The following is an 18,684-nucleotide window of genomic DNA, read 5'->3' as shown; positions in this document are numbered from 1 at the left end:
TATCCAGGCTTTCAAATCACAAAAGCAGATTGAAACACTTAAAAACATACTTAGCTACAAAATCATCTATGTGTTTTCAGGATAACCAGTGAGGAACTCTTCAGTTGTATTTAGCACTTTTTCTCTGGTAAGATTATTAAATAGCATCTGTGAGAAGAAAAAAAGGCTGCAAACTTCAACTGAATGACAGCTTGAAGATTTGTGAGTACAGGGCTCAGGTACCATGGACATACTTTTTCACTGTTAGTTTTTAACTATTGAGATTATCATTGCATCTAAGAAGAATTATTCTTAAACCATCAAATTCAATGTTCCAGTTCTTCACAGTCCATCTTGAATGTAAAAAATGAGATGGAATGTTAAGTTATGGGGCACTTTTTTTTTGAAAGGTTACATTCTTCTTATTCGGTATCTCCTCTCATCAACGATCCCTTTAGGGAAGGATTCCCGTAATTGGCATTTGGGTGATGGCTTGATTGCTTTAGTTGCTGACGTGCAAAACTGTTTTAGAATGGACAAGTTATTGCATATTTAAGGTTGGGGAAGCTGAAATGCTGACTCTAGTTTTAACAGAAGTTAACTCAGTTTTCAATAACTGTAACTATTATTTGACACCTTAAAGCTCAATTTAAAATAAAAGGGGCTTCCCAGGTGGCGCTAGTGGTAAAGAACCTGCCTGCCAATGCAGGAGATGACAGAGGCACAAAACACCATTTAGAATGCTTATTGCTGGGTTCATACTTAATTTGCTGTAACTTAATTGACTTCCCTTAATTTGCTGTAACCTTGGAAACTAGGTTTTATAGTTATCAGATGTACCTTAACAAATTAGTGTACCGTATTCCAGTGTTCACTAGTATTTGGAACTATATACTGTTAAAGTATGGCTATAACATTGATTTAGAAAACGTATAACCTGTTCTTTATAAAGAGAACCTCGACTTAATTTATTGAAAGTCAAAAGTTCTTGCTTTTTTGATCATACTTAGGAACACTGTAATTGGTTATAACTGTTGTACAAGTTTCAGACAAATTCTTTAAATTCCAAATGGCTTCCTGGTTCTTCAAGTTTAAACTTGAAAAGCAGTGTAATGAAAGTGTTGAGTTATATTCCATGTTCTCTAGCTCATTTCTGAAAAGGTTTGGGACCAGAAACTCGGGGAAGAGATCCCACATCATTCCTACAACAGAAATTAAAAAGTGCTATGCTAAATAAACCCTCTCCACCTGAGCTAAAACTGCCCTGCCACAGATGGTTCTAGTTACAGTGCCTATAAAGTAATAAGGTCACTGGTTTAAGACTATTTTATTTTTTAGTATTAAAATTTTTAATCCCACTTATTCATAAAGAAACAGTAAGTACCACTGGTCATTAATGAACGAAAGTAAACGTGAATTCTACGTTAGTGTATTTGGACCATCACGGACTATCATCTATAAGCCCACATCAAAATACAGCCCCATGCAGATTGAACAGTAAGTCGTGATTATTTCCAAAGATGGACATTTATGACTTAGTATAACTTTTTTCCAGGTTAAATTTTCCCCTTTAATGATACTCAAACATAATGCAAGTGATAGAGCATTTAATTAAATGATTTGCAATAACAGAATTTAAGACTAAGCAACACACTGGAGAGTACCCAAATACTATTTTCATAGGAGTCTAAAGTCATACAATTAATTAGTAGTAACGTTCACACTGGAATACACAGCTTTCAGACACCCCTGGTGTATCCCTTCCATGACAGCAATGATATTGCTTTGTTCAGGTTATCCTTAATTTACAGAACCGCTCAATATGCAAATCTGATTAATGAGTAATTATAAAAAATATCAAGATCAATGATGGCTATACTGGATGAAAAAGGATAACTGGGCTACTTAGGAAATCAAATGTTGAGTGGAGACTTAAGGTTAAGTTAAAAAAAAAAATCTGTACTAGGAATGTTTACTTCAAACCCAGTAAGCTTTGTCTCCTACAATATTTATCCTCATGGTACTTTATATTAAAAGCACCAAGGGAAAATTATTCTGAATAAAACATACATCAGTCAACATGAACCAAAAGGCAGGGTTTTATAAGCTGGTTCTGCTCGTTACAAAGTGCTATTTGTAGCATGCCTCTCTTGTTTATTCCTTTCATTCATAACACCACTCACTCGGGAATCCTATCTGCTCCATGATCAGCACATGATGCAATGGAAACATACATGTCATAGCACGTTTATCACAGATGCATAGGTGTGGCCTCAGATGCATAGGTTTGGCCTCAGACGAGTACCCTTGAGAGGCAACTAGAGTTTTTATTCAGTCACATAAAGACTAATGCTTGAAAAGTTACATGAAAATCATTGTGAAACACATCTCAAATATAGTTCATAATTAGCCTGATAGAAACGGTCCTTCTAAATTTACTTCTGCTCCATACTAGGAAGAAAATAAGAACAGAATAAAACTACTACTAATAATAAAAATAACAAGTAACACTTGGGGTTTATTAATTAACAAGCATTGTTCAAAAAACTTTTAATATAATTTCTATATATAATATATATGTAACATACAGATACATACATATATACACATTTAATGTGATATATAACATGTACATACCTACGTATGTCCCATATACATGTGTGCTGCTAAGTCACTTCAGTCGTGTCAGACTCTGTGCGAACCCATAGATGGCAGCCCACCAGGCTCCCCCGTCCCTGGGGTTCTCCAGGCAAGAACACTGGAGTGGGTTGCCATTTCCTTCTCCAATGCATGAAAGTGAAAAGTGAAAGTGAAGTCACTCAGTCATGTCCTACTCTTAGTGACCCCATGGACTGCAGCCTACTAGGCTCCTCCATCCATGGGATTTTCCAGGCAAGAGTACTGGAGTGGGGTGCCATTGCCTTCTCCAATATACATGTGTGTATATATATATATATATATATATATATTCATCTATTCCTCATATCAACTATTTGAGAAGACAATTTTATCATGTCAATGTTAAAGATAAGGACACTGAGAATGGTTAAATTATTTGCTGTAAATCAGTACTGTTTGTCGACTGTCTTTCAGTAATCATGTTACACTTCTTCCCTTCTGGACAAACTTTGTTCAGTTGCTAAGTCGTGCCCGACTCTTTGCAACCCCAGGGACTGCAGCATGGCAGGCTCCTCTGTCCCTCACTAACTCAGAGTTTGCTCAAATTCATATCCATTGAATCAGTGATGCTCTCCAACCTCTCATCCTCTACAAACTATGTTACACTTAAACTAGACGCCATGCCTTTGCCCTAGACCACCTTTGTCATCTCCACGCCATTCCTTCTGTTACTCCTTTTGTTGGAATGCAATTTTCAATCTTTCCATCTATTAAAACTCCACTATTCCTCTAAAACCCATGTTAAGGGACCCATTTGGTGTGGACCCTTCCCACAGCTGGAAATCATCTATTCTTTCCCTGGGTTTCCAGACTATGCTGTGTGTTTCTTCAACTGTCCCCCGCCCCCAATTACCAGATACTACTTTTGTTTTAACAACTTGAATGTTTGTTACCCTCTCTACTCAAGAGTTATCTCCTTGAAGGTGGGAACTACTTAACTTCATTATGCTCCTCACAATGTCCTCAGTAAGGCACTTTGTTTATTAATAGGTGCTAAGAAAGCACGTGCTGAATCAAATGAAAAACCTCAAGATATTTTAAGCTAACTTCCTTGTTGACATGTTTAGAAAACAGCTGATCATTTTCACTTAGAAGACCCTGGAACTCTCGTTAAGGAATTCCAGGGTTGAGAAGCCAGAAAGAATCTTTCAAGAAAAGTATGGTATAATGATAAAAAGATGTCTCTGGACTCTAGCTTCAGTTTTACCACTAAGTATCAATAGCCTTGTGACAAGGTACATAAAAACTCTGAGCTTTAGTTCTCCATCCAGTGAAAGAGTTGAGATGTCATCATCCTGTGATTTACATTTAGTATTGCTGAAGTCACTGCTAAAAGTGACAAGTTCAGTTTGGGTTAATTTCACTTGTAAAACTTTACAGGGCAACAGAAGAAGGCAATCACTGAAGGGATTAGAAATTATGACTGTTGGGAATTTAAAGCATATTATCATGTAAGACTTGTTTCACTACAAACTTCACATCTAAGTTGTAAAAGGCCATTCAACATTTTCTTTCTGTGAGTGAATTAAAAGAATATATGTACCTCATACATGGCCAGTGGCAACATAAAATCATATAGCTGCAGTGGAAAACAGTCCTGCAGTTCCTCAAGAGGGTAAACAGAATTTTCATATGACCCAGCCATTCCACTCCAGGTATACACCCAAGTGAAATTAAAGCATGTGTGCAGACAAAGATTAATACACAACTGTTCACAGCAACAATCTTTATAACAAATTTTTATTCCCAAAGTGGAAATGACCAATGTCCATGAACTAATAATTCAAAAGATAAAGGATATGGAATACTATTCAGCAATAAAAAAGAATGAGGTCCTGATATACAACATAGATGACCCTTGAAAACATGAGATGAAGGGACAGTAACCAGTCACAAAAGATCCTATATCATATAATTCTATTTACATGTAATTCCCCAAATAGACAAAGCTATAGAAACAGAAAGAAGACTAATTTCTTCCTAGGGCTAGGGGAGGAGTGGCAGATAAGAAGCAGGCTACAGGGCTTCTTTTCTTGGATAACAAAAAAGTTCCAAAATTAGATTGTAGACCTTTGGGTCAGGAAGATCCCCTGAAGAAGAAAATGGCAACCCAGTTTATCTCAGTTTAGTATTAGTGATGGTAAACAAGGCTCTAGCAGGAAGATTACAACAGTAGGCAGGGTAGGATAATACTAATTGCTGCAGATATTTTAATCTTCCTCTTCTTTTTCAATATGAGAGGTATATAATTGGAGTATTCTTTTGAATTCTATCCCTGAACTAAACTTTTGTTGTTGTTGCTAATGCTTAAATAAAAAGTTGACCTAAATATGAAGAAAAGTCTCAACTTCTGGGCCAGATATCATCAAAATCAGTCAACATTCCTTGGTCAGATCACAGCGTGTGTGGTCCTAATAGGAACATTAGAATCATTTGAAGGAGTGCCTTATCAAAATATACACATGACTCAACAGTGTGCTAACACACAGCAGTGTTAGTGTGGGGATTCTGAGTGGCCATGTAAGCCACCATGGTAGAAAAGCAAAGAAAACTGTAAATTCTATATATCCTGCCAGGTAAAAAGTGGAATATTAAATTTCATCTGAAATCATGATGCCATTAATGTCAAAATATGCATGTTTGAGAACTCTGTCTCTAGAGAGACAGAATGAGAGAGATACATAGAAATACACACCCCCAAATAAATAAATAAACCTAATTCAAACGGTAACTATTTCCTGTGTTGGCTAGGGCATGCAAATAAACATTTCAAAAGCACTCCATAAGCACCTTTTCATTGATTCAACAAATAATTGAGTCTACGATCTGTCATCTTGTGCTTCAGGTAAAGGAGGAACACAGGCAGAGATAAGAGACAAAGTTAAGTCCATGCCCTGGAAGCTCAGTGGCAACAGCAGACACTAAACACACTAACATATGCATACAGCAAAAAGCTTCTAAAATGTAGGTGATCTCCCTTGAGAACAGAAAGCAGCTTGGTTTACTATCTAATGTAGTCATGACAAGGCTTCCCTCCAGGCCAAAAGTTAGGCAGATTTCCTTATGGCCCATTCTAAAATACTCTGGTTTCCATGCTCAGGGCTCCTGAGCTGTGGGGCCAATCCGTCTTGTGTGCATCATCTACCTGGGCCCCATGGCCTTGTCCCTGAGGGTTTTCAAGGGAAAGGTAAACCTATACAGACATGAAGTCATGCCCCTTGATGTGGTGTGACTAACAAAGGCCACCATCTGAGTCTCAGGATACTCATGTGCTTTGCCTGCATTCATAAAGTTGTAGCAGTCTAACTTCTTAGCTTGCAAGTATGGTAAAATGTAGGTCCCTTCAAGGTTGTTTATACAAATGAATGTGCGAGCGTGCACACAGACATATAGACACACACACACTTTAAGGATGTGATAAGGGATAAGAATGAAATTAAGATAGGTAAGAGGGTAGCCCAATAGTGTTTTAAGGGAAGCAGTTTTAGATAAGGTAGTCCATGTACATACATGAAGAGGTGATATTAGATAAAGTATAAAGTGAAACTGTTAGTCGCTCAGTCGTGTCAGACTCTTTGCAACCCCATGGATTGTAGCCCATCAGGCTCCTCTATTCATGAATTTCTTCAGGCAAAAATACTGGGGTGGGTACCATACCTGCTACAGGGGATATTCCTGACCCAGGGATGGAACCCAGGTCTCCTGCACTGCAGGCAGATTCTTTACCATCTGAACAACCAGGGAAACCTGATATAGGATAGGGATTCATTAAATCAACTGAAAGACTCAATCATGCAAAGATCTAAGGAAGCATATCTCAGGCAGAAGAAAGAACACATGCAAAAGCCCTGAGTCAGGAATAAAACACCAAAAACACAAGTCTTAAACCTAGGTTCCAGCAGGGAGTGTGAAAAGAGGAGGTCAGAGAGGCAAGGAGGGACCTGAGTTTGAACAATCCTGTATACTATTGTAGAGTTCTCAGTGGAAGCCATTAAAAGCTTCTGAGCAATGAGCTGCCATCATCTTATTTACATGCTTTTAAAAGGTCTCTGTGGCTACCAGGTGAAGAATTAACTGCATAGGGGAAAGATGTGGGGATAAGAAGAACAGGCATGGAGGCAGGATGACCATTTATCAGGCTACCCCAATAGTCCAGGTTTTGACCGAGATGGTGGTAGCTGAATTAGTAAGAAACATTTGGAATCTAATCATTTGAAAATGCAATCAAAACAGTAAGGTGAATTAATGGATGCATACAGGAAGGGAGAAATAAATGGTAACCAAGTACAGCAAAATAGTGGTAGACTCTAGGTGGGAATGTAAGGGTTCACTGTACCATCTTTCAGCTTTGTTATATATTTGAAAATGCTTATATCAAAATGTTGGAGAAAAATCACAAATACACACATAACTGTAGGTATCAGGGTATATATTCCAAGGGGTTTACTAGTAAATCGGATATTGAGCTATGCTCCTTCTGCTGCTGCTGCTAGGTCACTTCAGTCCTGTCCAACTCTGTGCAACCCCAAAGACGGCAGCCCACCAGGCTCCCCCATCTCTGGGATTCTCCAGATAAGAACACTGGAGTAGGTTGCCATTTCCTTCTCCAATTCATGCAAGTAAAAAGTCAAAGTGAAGTTGCTCAGTCGTGTCTGACTCCTAGTGACCCCATGGACTGAAGCCTACCAGGCTCCTCCATCCATGGGATTTTCCAGGCAAGAGTACTGGAATGGGTTGCCATTGCCTTCTTCTATGGGCTATGAGAACAAATAAAAAATGATTTCTAGTATTGGATCATGAAAACCTCTGCGAATGGTGATGCCATTTGCTGAGCTGGAGATGACTGGAAAGAGGAGTAAATTCTATCCTGGGCTTGAGTTTGATATATTCATTTTTTAAATTATTTTATTGAGGTATAATCGCTATATCCCATTATATTAGTTTCAGATGTACAATACAATGATTTGCTATTTGTATACACTGGGAAGTGATCAGCCCAACAAATTAGTTACCATTCGAGTTTGATATATTCGTATTAGATACTAAGCAAAAATGTCATGTGGTCAGCTGGATATGTCAAGTAATATATTGACACTGGAGATACAAAGGTATACAGAAGAGCCAAGTTCTAGTCTCATGGAACCAATATTCTTCCCACACATGATAAGGGTAATTTGAGAAGTATCAGCATAAAGGATTTAAAATCTATGTGACCAAATGAAAGATATTAAGTACTAGGTGCAAACAGAGCAAAAGAAGAAAACACTAAGGATTGAATTCTAGATAATGTCAATATTGTTTTGAGTTTAAGACAGGTTTTGGGGGTTGAATATGCTACACTTCTAGCTTCCAAGATGGTACAGTCATTAAGAATCCACCTATAAATGAAGGAGATGCAGGTTCAATTCCTGCATAAGGAAGATCCCCTGGAGTGGGAAATGACAACCCACTCCAGTATTCTTGCATGGAAAATCCCATGGAGAGAGGATCCTGCTGGGCTCCAGTCCATGGGGTCACAAAGAGTCAGACATGACTGAGCATGCACACATAAGCATACACACAATACACTCTAGATACTATATTAAGATTTCTACTATGCTGAAACATTGTAAGAATTTATGGAAATTTCCCCTTAAAATATTTTGTCATCATCCATTCATGCTTTATTCAATAATTTAAAAGAAGAAAATCATTATCAATATCAATGTATTTGATTTAGGTTGACAGGTCTATACCTGGAAACACTTTAAGAAACATAACAACACTCCTCTTTGAAAACAAATATATAAAATAGCACTTCATAACTTTCTGGTTGAACTACTATCTGTAGACTTCTGTCTGCCAAAACTGGAAAAGGAACCACATAAGTTTGCATAAAGCTATACAGGACGGTAAAAGAAAACTTATGTCAAGGTCCCAACTGGGTATGTCCAAACTTAAAATATTATTAACATAATCTCCTTTAAATGCAGATTTTCTAAACTGTTATTCAAGAAACACTATCACCTATTTTCCTAACTCATCAAATGTTTCTATGATTCCTTCCACTGGATCTAAAAAAGAAAAAGGAGGAGGGGAAGGAAGAAATGAAGGAGGAAGAAATGATGGAGGGAAACAGGAGGAGCAAGAGAAAGAGAACTAGGAGAAGTAAGTAAAAGAGAATGTTTTCTTCTAACTCTTCATAAACCAAATTGCACAAAGGAAGTAAATAAATGTCTCTTATAGACTGCAGGAACTGTTGGAGCAGATGTTAACTGGACACAAAGAGTCAGACATGAAGAAGCTACACACAGAAGCTCCTTTCATTACTATATATGTACCCAAATGGAAACACTGTCCTTGGACACCCATATTTTTATTAGCAAAGATGCTGTTTTATATAGGTTGCTCAAGGATGTCATGGCCAGAATTGTTCTTTTTGTATAATCATAACCTTTTTTCCTTTGAGATATTCTTTTTTTTATGTTTTAAGAAACCCTTTTGGTTTATGGTCCACATGTTGTCTAGAATCAAAGGTTATTCAAACAAAGCCAATTCAAATGTGATATTAGTGCATAGCTGCACGAAGAAATTTCAGGTTACTTATAGGCAATTTAAGTACTGAAATGGACTACATATGGCTAGGATAATGAGCCCATTACCGAAAGAAGCACTTTAGCAAAATGCATAAACCTATATGAGATTATACATCTGCACGACACACACAGATCATCTTTATCTCCCCAAATATCACATGAGCCATTTTCATTTTAGAATAGTTAAGGACAAAAAACTATTTTTATTTTAAAAACATAATTTTCACCAGTACTCAAAAATTATCAAATTGACACAATGTATGGAATATGGATGTAATCAAACAGTCTTGTGATGGTTCCTATTAGTTCCCTGTAAACGATTACAAAACCATATTTCTGTATTTAAAAATACAGAAAATCTGGAGAACAAAGGCTAAACTCAATACATATTCACATACATAACCACAAAAGAAAAATCTGCATCTGGTTAATTAATCTGCCTTGAATGACAGCCTTTATTTATGTCCCGATATAAAAGTTTGTCTGTAGTCCTCAACTAACTTAATTTTTATTCTCTGTGGGTTCCTACAGACATAAGATACGGAAAAATCATAATATTTGCACATAACTTCCATGAGGATGCAAAAGTCTAACATTTTTCATATACCATAAAAATGCACATATAAATAACCCACCAAGCAAATTTCAATGCAAATCTATGTATCATTTGTCACTGAATAAAATTAATTTCTGTGTCTACCACAAGGAAAATCAGTATATCTTTGAAATGGTGCAAGCTTCTCTAAATTTGAAATTCATGGGGAGAATAAGCACATGCTTCTAAGACGGATAATAAGTAAACAGAAACCATAGAGCCCTGGAAAAGTCAGAAAGCTTAGAGATCCTACAAACCAACCCCCTCATTATACATGTGAACATGCAATCCCAGTGTGCTGAAACAGCCTAGAGGGCAGTGTTGTCTACATCCCAAATTTTCAACAATCCCCATGGAGGGGCTGTCATCATTCAAGAGTAAATCAAAGGCAATCCAATGTCAAATGTATGACTTACGTACTAATTTAATAAGTGTACACAGTTTCCACTGCCTTGGACATAGTAGATGCTAAATGGAAAAACTAGTTTCACACACACAACAATTTACTATTACCTTTTCAACTCCTCCACCCTGGGCATTTTTCACAACATTACCATGAATTTTGCTGCACAATTATGAGACAAACACAAACTACCCCCTGTAATCTATATTATTAAGTCAGAACAAAGGTCCTAGGTGTATGTATGGGGCTGGAAGGACAAGGTGGGGGGAACAAGGAAGGAAATAAGGGAGAGAAATAGGGTGGGGGCTAGGACAGTAGGGAGGGCGGGGAGGGGAGAAATGATGTCTTGCTACTGCTGTTCCAGCAAACTGGCTAATTGCATTTGTTTCATATATCTCCAAACACCCTGGTACATTAATTACATTCTGTAACACCAAGCTCTTCGGATTCCCTCTGTCACTTCCACTGAGCAATTTAATTGTATTCCTCCTAGCTACACAATGACTCCAAAAAAAAAAAAAAAAGCCTTGGTGATAATTCTATAGTCTAATATATAGGTTATACATGTATTTCTGGTATTGAAATATACAAATTCAGGCTTTTGAGGATATATTATCCAAAAAGTTATATCAAAGTCTTCTTATGATGATAATCAAGACACCTGGGTCAAATCTGTAAACCTTTTAGTTCTGGTCATGTAAGTCTACTACCAAGGTAAATGTATTGAAGAAAATGTCTGGTGAATGATTAGATATGATTACAGATATTATCATGGTATAATCCAAAGTGATTAATTCCTATGCATCTACAACTTAGAAGGGAAAAAAAAAAAAGGCAGTGTGTCCACATGAATGCCTTGCCTACTATCGCTGGGGGCATAGGTACTCCTGTAGTCCAGGTTAGAAAACAGCCACTTGACAGTAAGCAAACTCATCTGTATTGCCTTATGTTTATAGACAGGCTTCCTTTTTGAGTCTGATACATAGCGCTCTGGACAGCAGCAGCAGCTGCCAGGAACAAAGTTAGCTTCTACAGGCGAGCAAAAATAGTCAGTGTCCCAAATAATGACTTCGTCCACTATGCAAATTCTGGAAGAAAGTTGATGTAGCAACAAGATACTATGATGGCTCAAGTATCTGGGCCAATACACGTCAGATTTTTTATACGTACAGTCACTAAAAATCTAAAGTATGACAATCCACACAGGCAGGCAAAAAACATCATGCTCTAATCTCTTTTAGACCAATTCTGTCCAGCGATGTGAAAATTAAAGTCGCTAGAAGGTGAATACCAAATGTTCTTTTGACATTCTTCTTTGGAACAAACAGAAAGAGCGCCTTAATGATTACTTCCACTCCTCATTCAAAAGAGCTACAAAAAAGGATTTTGCAATCCTCCCACAGGAAACTGACATCCTGTGAAACTATCCCAGGAAACCAAATCTGAACAAAAGACAGGAGAAGCAGAGAGAGAATGCTGTCTGCTTGACAGACTGACTCAACCTAGAGGGAGACACCAAGAGCACCTGTTTCAGATCCCCATTGTGTTTGCCACTGGGGACTGATTTGAGTGTTCTGAGCCCCAGGGCCAGCCCACAGCTTCTGCTTCCCCCTTCCTGGAGCCTCGCCCAGTCTTACTTTTGACAGTTTTCTCCCTATGATCTAAATCTTCATTCTGCTAACCCTCTAAGAGAACACTTACCAACACACAGGTGATACACATTGATTCGAGTTACTTGTATCTCAAATTCCTAACCCACTGAACCTTCATGGGGTGTCTATGACTTACTAAGAATCTCTAAACCAAAGTTCAGATAGAAGAACAAACCAACCCCAAAGGGAGAACAAGCCCCAGACTATTAGACTGGTTAAAGAGACTTACTTTCATATTTCTTTTTTCTAACAAAACTGAGAGCCCATCATTTATTACCCAACTCGTTAATTAATTAATTACAACAATAGGTGAGTCCTAACACGTTCCACTTGCAGCAGTTTATAAACAAAAGACTTAAAACCTCTGCTCCTGCAAAGCTCCCATGCCTGGCCAAAAGGGACCGACAGATATAATGTCATTTTTATTTACAGTCCACATCCGACTCAGAAAGAAATGTTTCTGGGGGGTGAGGAACAAGATAAAAGCATTTTAACTTACCATCAACCCGAACATATAAAAATCCACAGAGCAGTAGTTGTGTAAACATCAGCCGACTCATTTTGACATATTAAAAAGGATCCAGATTGCTTAAGAAACCAATCCCAGAGAGCAAAAAGTACAAAAATAAGTATCAAAAAAAGAGGTAGGTCCAAAGTTTAGACTCTTCGTAGATGCTAATTAAAGTCGAGAAGAGCAAATGGCAAGATCAGAAGGGGAGAGTGGCGAGGTGTTGAGGGGCGCACATTTGGATCCATCCAAATTAACCGAGGGCGCGTCAAAGGCTGCTGTATTTCCACACTCTGGCTTCCTAAATTCCCACGAATTCAGCCCAGCCGGAGGGGTTATTCAAGTGTGTCTAACCCTCTCTCCTCAGGCTCCATGGCAATCCAAAGCCAAGTTCTTTCTTCAGAAGTCAAGAAGATGAAGGGGGGTCGGGGAAGGAAAAAGACCTAATTCCTAGAAAGTGTTCCACAAACTTGCCAGCGCACTGCCGAAAAAAAACATTGGCCTGCCCACTGGTTTCCTTTCCCCCGGCGTCCGTCTCAGTAGCCGCTCCACGTCCCGAGTTTTTTCACTTAACTTCCATAATAAGGATGTGTCAGAGCACCACTTTGCAGGCGGGCCGACTTGGCCAGCCTCTCCTCCGCCACCTCGTTGCCTCCCCCACCTCTCGCGTTTCCAAAAGAGAGGCAAAGGGAAATCTGGACGAGTCGGGTGGAGAATCCGAACTCCTACGTGGTGGGGCGGCGGGGAGAGAGGAGAGGAAGCAGCGAGGGAGGGGAGGGGCAGGGCTGGGGCTGCAGCCACCCCCCGCGGTGCCGCCTCCGAGCGCCCGCGAGCCCTGGCGGCGGCGGGCGGGAGCCGAGCGGGGCGGGTGAGCCCCGGGAGCCCAGGCGCGGGAGAGCGAAGGAGCGAGCGCGCGGTCCAGCCGCCCGCCAGGATCCAGCCGCCAGTCCCCCTGGTCCGGCCTCCGCTCCTCCCAGGGCCCCGCAGCAGAGCGTCCGCCTCCTCCTGCAGCTGCCGCGGGTGGAAGGACTTAGAGGAGGGAAGGCGAGGAGGCGGGAGGGGAGGGGAGGAATGAAAGCTGCTTGGAGTCTGCCCGGGGGAGGGGAGGGGGCGTGGGTGTTGAGGGGGTGCTCCGAGCCTGCACCTTCACACTCCGCCACCCGCCTGCACAGGGGGACGGCCGCCCGCTGGGCAAAGGGCCAGGGAAAGCTGGAAAGCCCAGAGTCCTAGCGGGACGGAAATTAACAAATTCGGAGCCGAGGCCACCGGTCCACTCCTTCCCCTTCCCTGCGCCGCCCCTTCTCCCCCTCCTTCCCGCCTCGGGAGGGGATAGGTGGGCTCTAGCCGCCTGCTCCTCGCCGCGTCCGGTTTAATGGGCAGGTAATTTTCTCGGTGAGTGATTTCATGGAAGCGCTTCCTAGTTATTCATCCCTCCAGTATGCCGGAGATACACGCGCTTTCTGGAAAAAGATCATCCTCCCGGACCTAGGGCGCAGCCTCATTACCGGTTAAAATCACACAAACATTCACTGTTCACCTTTTAGCAGAATGAGCTGAGCGGGAGGGAGGAAAGGAAAGGTAACAATATAACCACCTTTTGGAGCGGAAAGGTTGTGTGGGGGTGCTCTCTCCGTCGTTAAAAAGGCACAAGAAAGAAACCGGGTGTGGGGCGGGTGGGGGTCGTACAGAAATCTGTAGTCTCTCCTGACCTGTTTTAGCCAAGATCTACGACCCTCTGAGGAATCCCCGGGGGAGGGGGAAGGGTAATATTCCGTCTTCTGTTTGTTACTCAGTTGCTTTATGACCCCTCAAAGATGAGTTTGACGTGGGATGGTGGGATGCTAGGGAGTTCAGCAGAAAACGCCTGGGATGGAAAGAAGAGAGGGGATCAGGGGGACGGGGGCGGTACCCGAAGTCCTCACCCTCCAGGGACTATTACCTCTGAAAGGAAATTCGGAAAATACAGTATCAGGGAAAGCTGAAAACCCAACTGAGCTAACGAAGCTCAAAAACAGCCGAATTCCAGCTCAGAGATGAGAAAATCCTGAAAATTAACGTAGAACCCACCAAGTGAATGCCATTCAGGACCGGAATGATTAAGGCAGCCCACGTTAGATCAAAGAGGCCCTAGTGTCTGCGGAGCCGCCGGTGTGGCCGTGTGGGCCAGCCCACGTGTGATCAGAGGCTCGCTGGTAAGCTGTTTGATGCTTGTTCGGATGATTACAAGGCGGGTGATACGAACTCACGCAGGTTCCCGAGTCGAGTTAAAAGCTGGATGGTGAATCTTTAGTTCCCTCTACTGGAAAACATTAGAAAAGATTCTTTCTGTCTGTGGCCTTGTGAAGCAGTTTGAAGAGCCTTTGTTTGGTGGTACATTTGGGGTTTGCCACTCAAGTTAGCTTTCCCTTGCCTATTATGGATGTGAAAGTATGTATTTCAAAAAAAAAAAAAATGACCACTGACACTCAAGTAATTTGGAGAGTTTTTATGGCATCTCTGCATGCTTGAAAATTATGGTAATGAAATAGTCTTGCAAAAGAATAAAACAAGCCACTTTTCTTGTGAAGCATTAAAAGTAATTTCAGCACACTTTTGATATACATTATTTAGTTGTTTTTTTTTTTTAAAAAGTGCATTAGTGTGCTAAAGTTAAATCACTTGAATTTTCACAGTAACGATTCTGAATGTATTATTCTTTTAGCTCTCTATGAAAAAAAAAGGGTGGGGATGGGAGAGGAAAACGTCTAGACAAGTTAGCATGCTTTCCCCAAAGGGCCAAGTCTAACTTAAATGATATGGTCATGGGAATCCTCAAAATTCATTGGATTAATATTTCTCTTATCTGTTGTTAATATTTCCAAATAATTGATAACTTAAAATTTTTCATTTTAAACATTCTGACTAGATTTAAAGTCAGGAATTAAAAAGTCTACTTCATTCCTCCAAATAATGTACCACCACCACCACCACCCATCCCCAATTTCTATCAGGAGTCAAATTTCCTTTCTGTTATTGTTTAGTTGCTAAGTCCAACTCTTGCAACTCCATGTACAGTAGCCTACCAGGCTCCCCTGTCCATGGGATTCTCCAGGCAAGAATACTGGAGTGAATTGCCATTTCCTTCTCCAGGGGATCTTCCCAACCTAGGGGTCAAATCCTTATCTCCTGCACGCCTCTCTTGCATTGCATGTATTACCACTGAGCCACCAGGGAAGCCCAAGTCAAATTTTCTTACATGGATACAATAAAAAATATTCTGAAAGTAAAGTCTCCTTAATAATAAGGCAGAAATTAACAAATCATATAGACTTAAAAGCTCTTTAATTTTAACATAGATCTCAGAAAGGAAGATATTGGGCATTTCCTCTAGAACCATTTTCTCCTGGCTATTCATTTGGAGGGCAAAAGATAGATTTAACTTCATATTGGTTAGACTCGTCATCTGCAAATGCCTTTCCTTAGGTGATCTATAAAATCATTCTGAGGCAGAAAGGTATACGGGGGAAGCTGCAGAAGAGTAGGTTGAAAGAGAATGTTCTCTGGGACAGAAAAGTGTTACCTCATATCTCACAGAAAGTTGTCCTTGTGTAGAGTATGAAATGACCTCGTACAAAGAAAAGGTTTACTTAAGAGACATTCCTTTGGTTATATTTATTTGGTATTCCGGACTAAGCATCATCATTTTAAAAGTAATTTAATGATTTGGGGGGGTGTGCCTTATGGCATGCAGGATCTTAGTTCACTGACCAGAAATGGAACCCCAGTTCTCTAAGTTCAGGTCTTAACCACTGTACTGCCAGGGAAGTTCGCCTAATACCATTGTTTTGCATTCATACTTTTCCTAATAAAGTGACAAGGCACACCACTGGTTTCAATCAAGTGGCATCTTTTTGTCTTTTTGCAATACACAACCTTCATTATGTAATATTGTCTGTAGTTGTTCAGTTGCTAAATGGTGTCCAACTCTTTGCGACCCCATGGACTGCAGCATGCCAGACTTCCCTGTCCTTCACCATCTCCTGGAGCTTGCGCAAACTCATGTCCATTGAGTCAGTGATGCCATCCAACCATCTCATCCTCTGTTGCCCCTTCTCCTCTTTCCCTAAATCTTATAATATCTGTAGCAAAGGAGTTTGGGGGAGAGGGGTCTATGTATTGTGATTTTTCTTGAAGGTAAGTTCATTAATGATGCTTAAAAGAATACTTTGTCAGTATCTCATTTGATACAAAATGTAACCAAGGAAAACTGATGAATTGGTCATTTTTATATGAGATACAAGAATCTCATACCAAGTGATGGTTCAAGATTATGACCAAAACTCACACACTCTACAGACAAAAATGTCATATGCACAAAAATAAGTCCAAAAGGAACAGAGTCATCACCTTCTGGAAAGTTTGATAAGATCTGTATTAGACAAAAGTTTACATTCCTGTTAGGGCTTCCCTGATAGCTCAGTTGGTAAAGAACCCACCTGGGGAAGGGATAGGCTACCCACTCCAGTGTTCTTGGGCTTGCCTTACGGCTCAGTTGGTAAAGAATCCGCCTGCAGTGCAGGAGACCTGGGTTCAATCCCTGGGTTGGGAAGATCCCCTGGAGAAGGGAAAGGCTACCCACTCCAGTATTTTGGCCTGGAGAATTCCATGAACTGTATAGTCCATGGGGTCACAAAGAGTCAGACACGACTGGGCGACTTTTACTTTTACATTTCTATTAAATTTAACACATTTTTAGTGAGCATTGTCTATGGAAAAAATGGATTTCTCACTGTTTTTCTGAAAGGAAAAATTTTAAAACCTAAACTTTATAGTAGATGCTGGAAATTCAATTTTAGCAGTGTTTTAGATAAAAAAAAAAAATTAGGTTTTCATTAAGACAAAGCCAGATATAGCTTAGAACAGTGAAGCACCCCACCACCAAATTGGAAGTTTTAAGATACAGAATTTTAAATGGGTACTTGGCTTCAATATATTTCCAAATATTAATTGTTTTTTCTCTTATTGTTCTCTAAACAAGCAGCTGAATAGAGAAATGTATGTGAAATCTAGGCTCCTTTTATGTAAAACTTGGAATCATATTATTAGGTGTTCAAAATGTGCCTGCCAGGTAATGATATATTTTAATACATCTAAAGAAATCTATGGGTCATTTCCTGGTAGCTCAGACAGTAGGAGGCTGCAATGAACCCTAAATGGAGTAAAGTGATCAAATGGACTTGATTGTGATTGCATTTTTGAGTTGGCATTCCTGGAGAACCATAAAATACTCATCTGAAGGAAATCTGCATAATATAAAATATTAAATATTTGTTTTCCATATTTATTTGTTTATTTGTTCCATAAATATTTGTTTTCCAGAGTCCCAAAGGATGTGGTATAATTTGAAAAACCCCAAACTATTTTTTTTACTCTTTCCAACATGCCCTTATTATAGTTGAAAATTTGTATACATAGGCAAATTGATCCATACCAATAATTTCAATATCTACTGCAATGTGGTAAGCACTTGTGATAACTTGCCAGGAATTGTTCTAGTTTTTAAACATTCATTAAATCATTTAAGGCCTATGAGAACCTTATGTGGTCATTACTCCCATTGTACAAATGAGCAAACTGTACATTGAAATTTAGATATCTAACCCGAATTAATGAAAAGGGCACTCTTCATTTGAATCCTGATCTCTATAATATCTATCCTCCTAAGTATTTTTAAAACATCTTCCACACTGCAAAACATTGTAACACTTTAATAAATTGCTTTGATTGATTAATTTAAGATTGAGTACACTAAACAAACAGAAATACATAATCAATTTTGTTTCCAAAATTGAAGAATCCTTTTACAGCCAAAAGATCATTCCTTATCAGTTCAGTTTGAAATTTTTCTTTGTATAATAAGATTGTCTTAGCATACTATGCAGAAACACCACATTTACATGAAATGTATAGGTTACTATCTACAAAAGGACAGAGGACAATTAAAATAAGCAAAGCATTAAAAATCCAGATCAGAGAAGAATGATTCATTTGCTCTTATATTTTTTATTTTTTTTATTACACTCCAGCTTGTTTCAAAATGATTTGAAGGAGCCAAGATAAATTGCATATTGTTCTTCTGAAATATGTTCTAAGTATCCTGTTTCAATCAATTCATTTTCAATATTCACTCATACTTCACTGTATGTAATCAGTCTGCCTCTCTGTGTATCTATTCATGATTAGTACTTTTACTACATGACATGGAGTTCTTTAAAATATTCCATTTTTAGAGATATGAGATTTAAATGACTGAA

The 18,684-nt window shown here is 39.4% G+C and overlaps 1 protein-coding gene across 9 annotated transcripts in view; it reads right to left on the bottom strand.

Annotated features, from left to right (window-relative positions):
• Positions 1-13,140, bottom strand: part of ROBO2 (roundabout guidance receptor 2) — a 652,403-nt gene extending 639,263 nt beyond the window's left edge. For 6 of the 9 annotated variants that reach the window (XM_061430013.1, XM_061430088.1, XM_061430401.1 and 3 more), the window contains exon 1: positions 12,383-13,140. In XM_061430013.1, coding sequence (XP_061285997.1) covers positions 12,383-12,443 — 61 coding nt within the window. In that variant the 5' untranslated portion in view covers positions 12,444-13,140. The remainder of the gene's footprint in view (positions 1-12,382) is intronic. The other 3 variants (XM_061430482.1, XM_061430520.1, XM_061430591.1) reach the window with 1 other exon arrangement.
• Positions 13,141-18,684: the final 5,544 nt, after the last annotated feature.

This window comes from Bos javanicus, chromosome 1, assembly GCF_032452875.1.
Source record: "Bos javanicus breed banteng chromosome 1, ARS-OSU_banteng_1.0, whole genome shotgun sequence".
NCBI lineage: Eukaryota > Metazoa > Chordata > Mammalia > Artiodactyla > Bovidae > Bos > Bos javanicus.
Note: the sequence above shows the minus strand (reverse complement) of the source record. Positions and strands in the feature narration are given on the sequence as shown.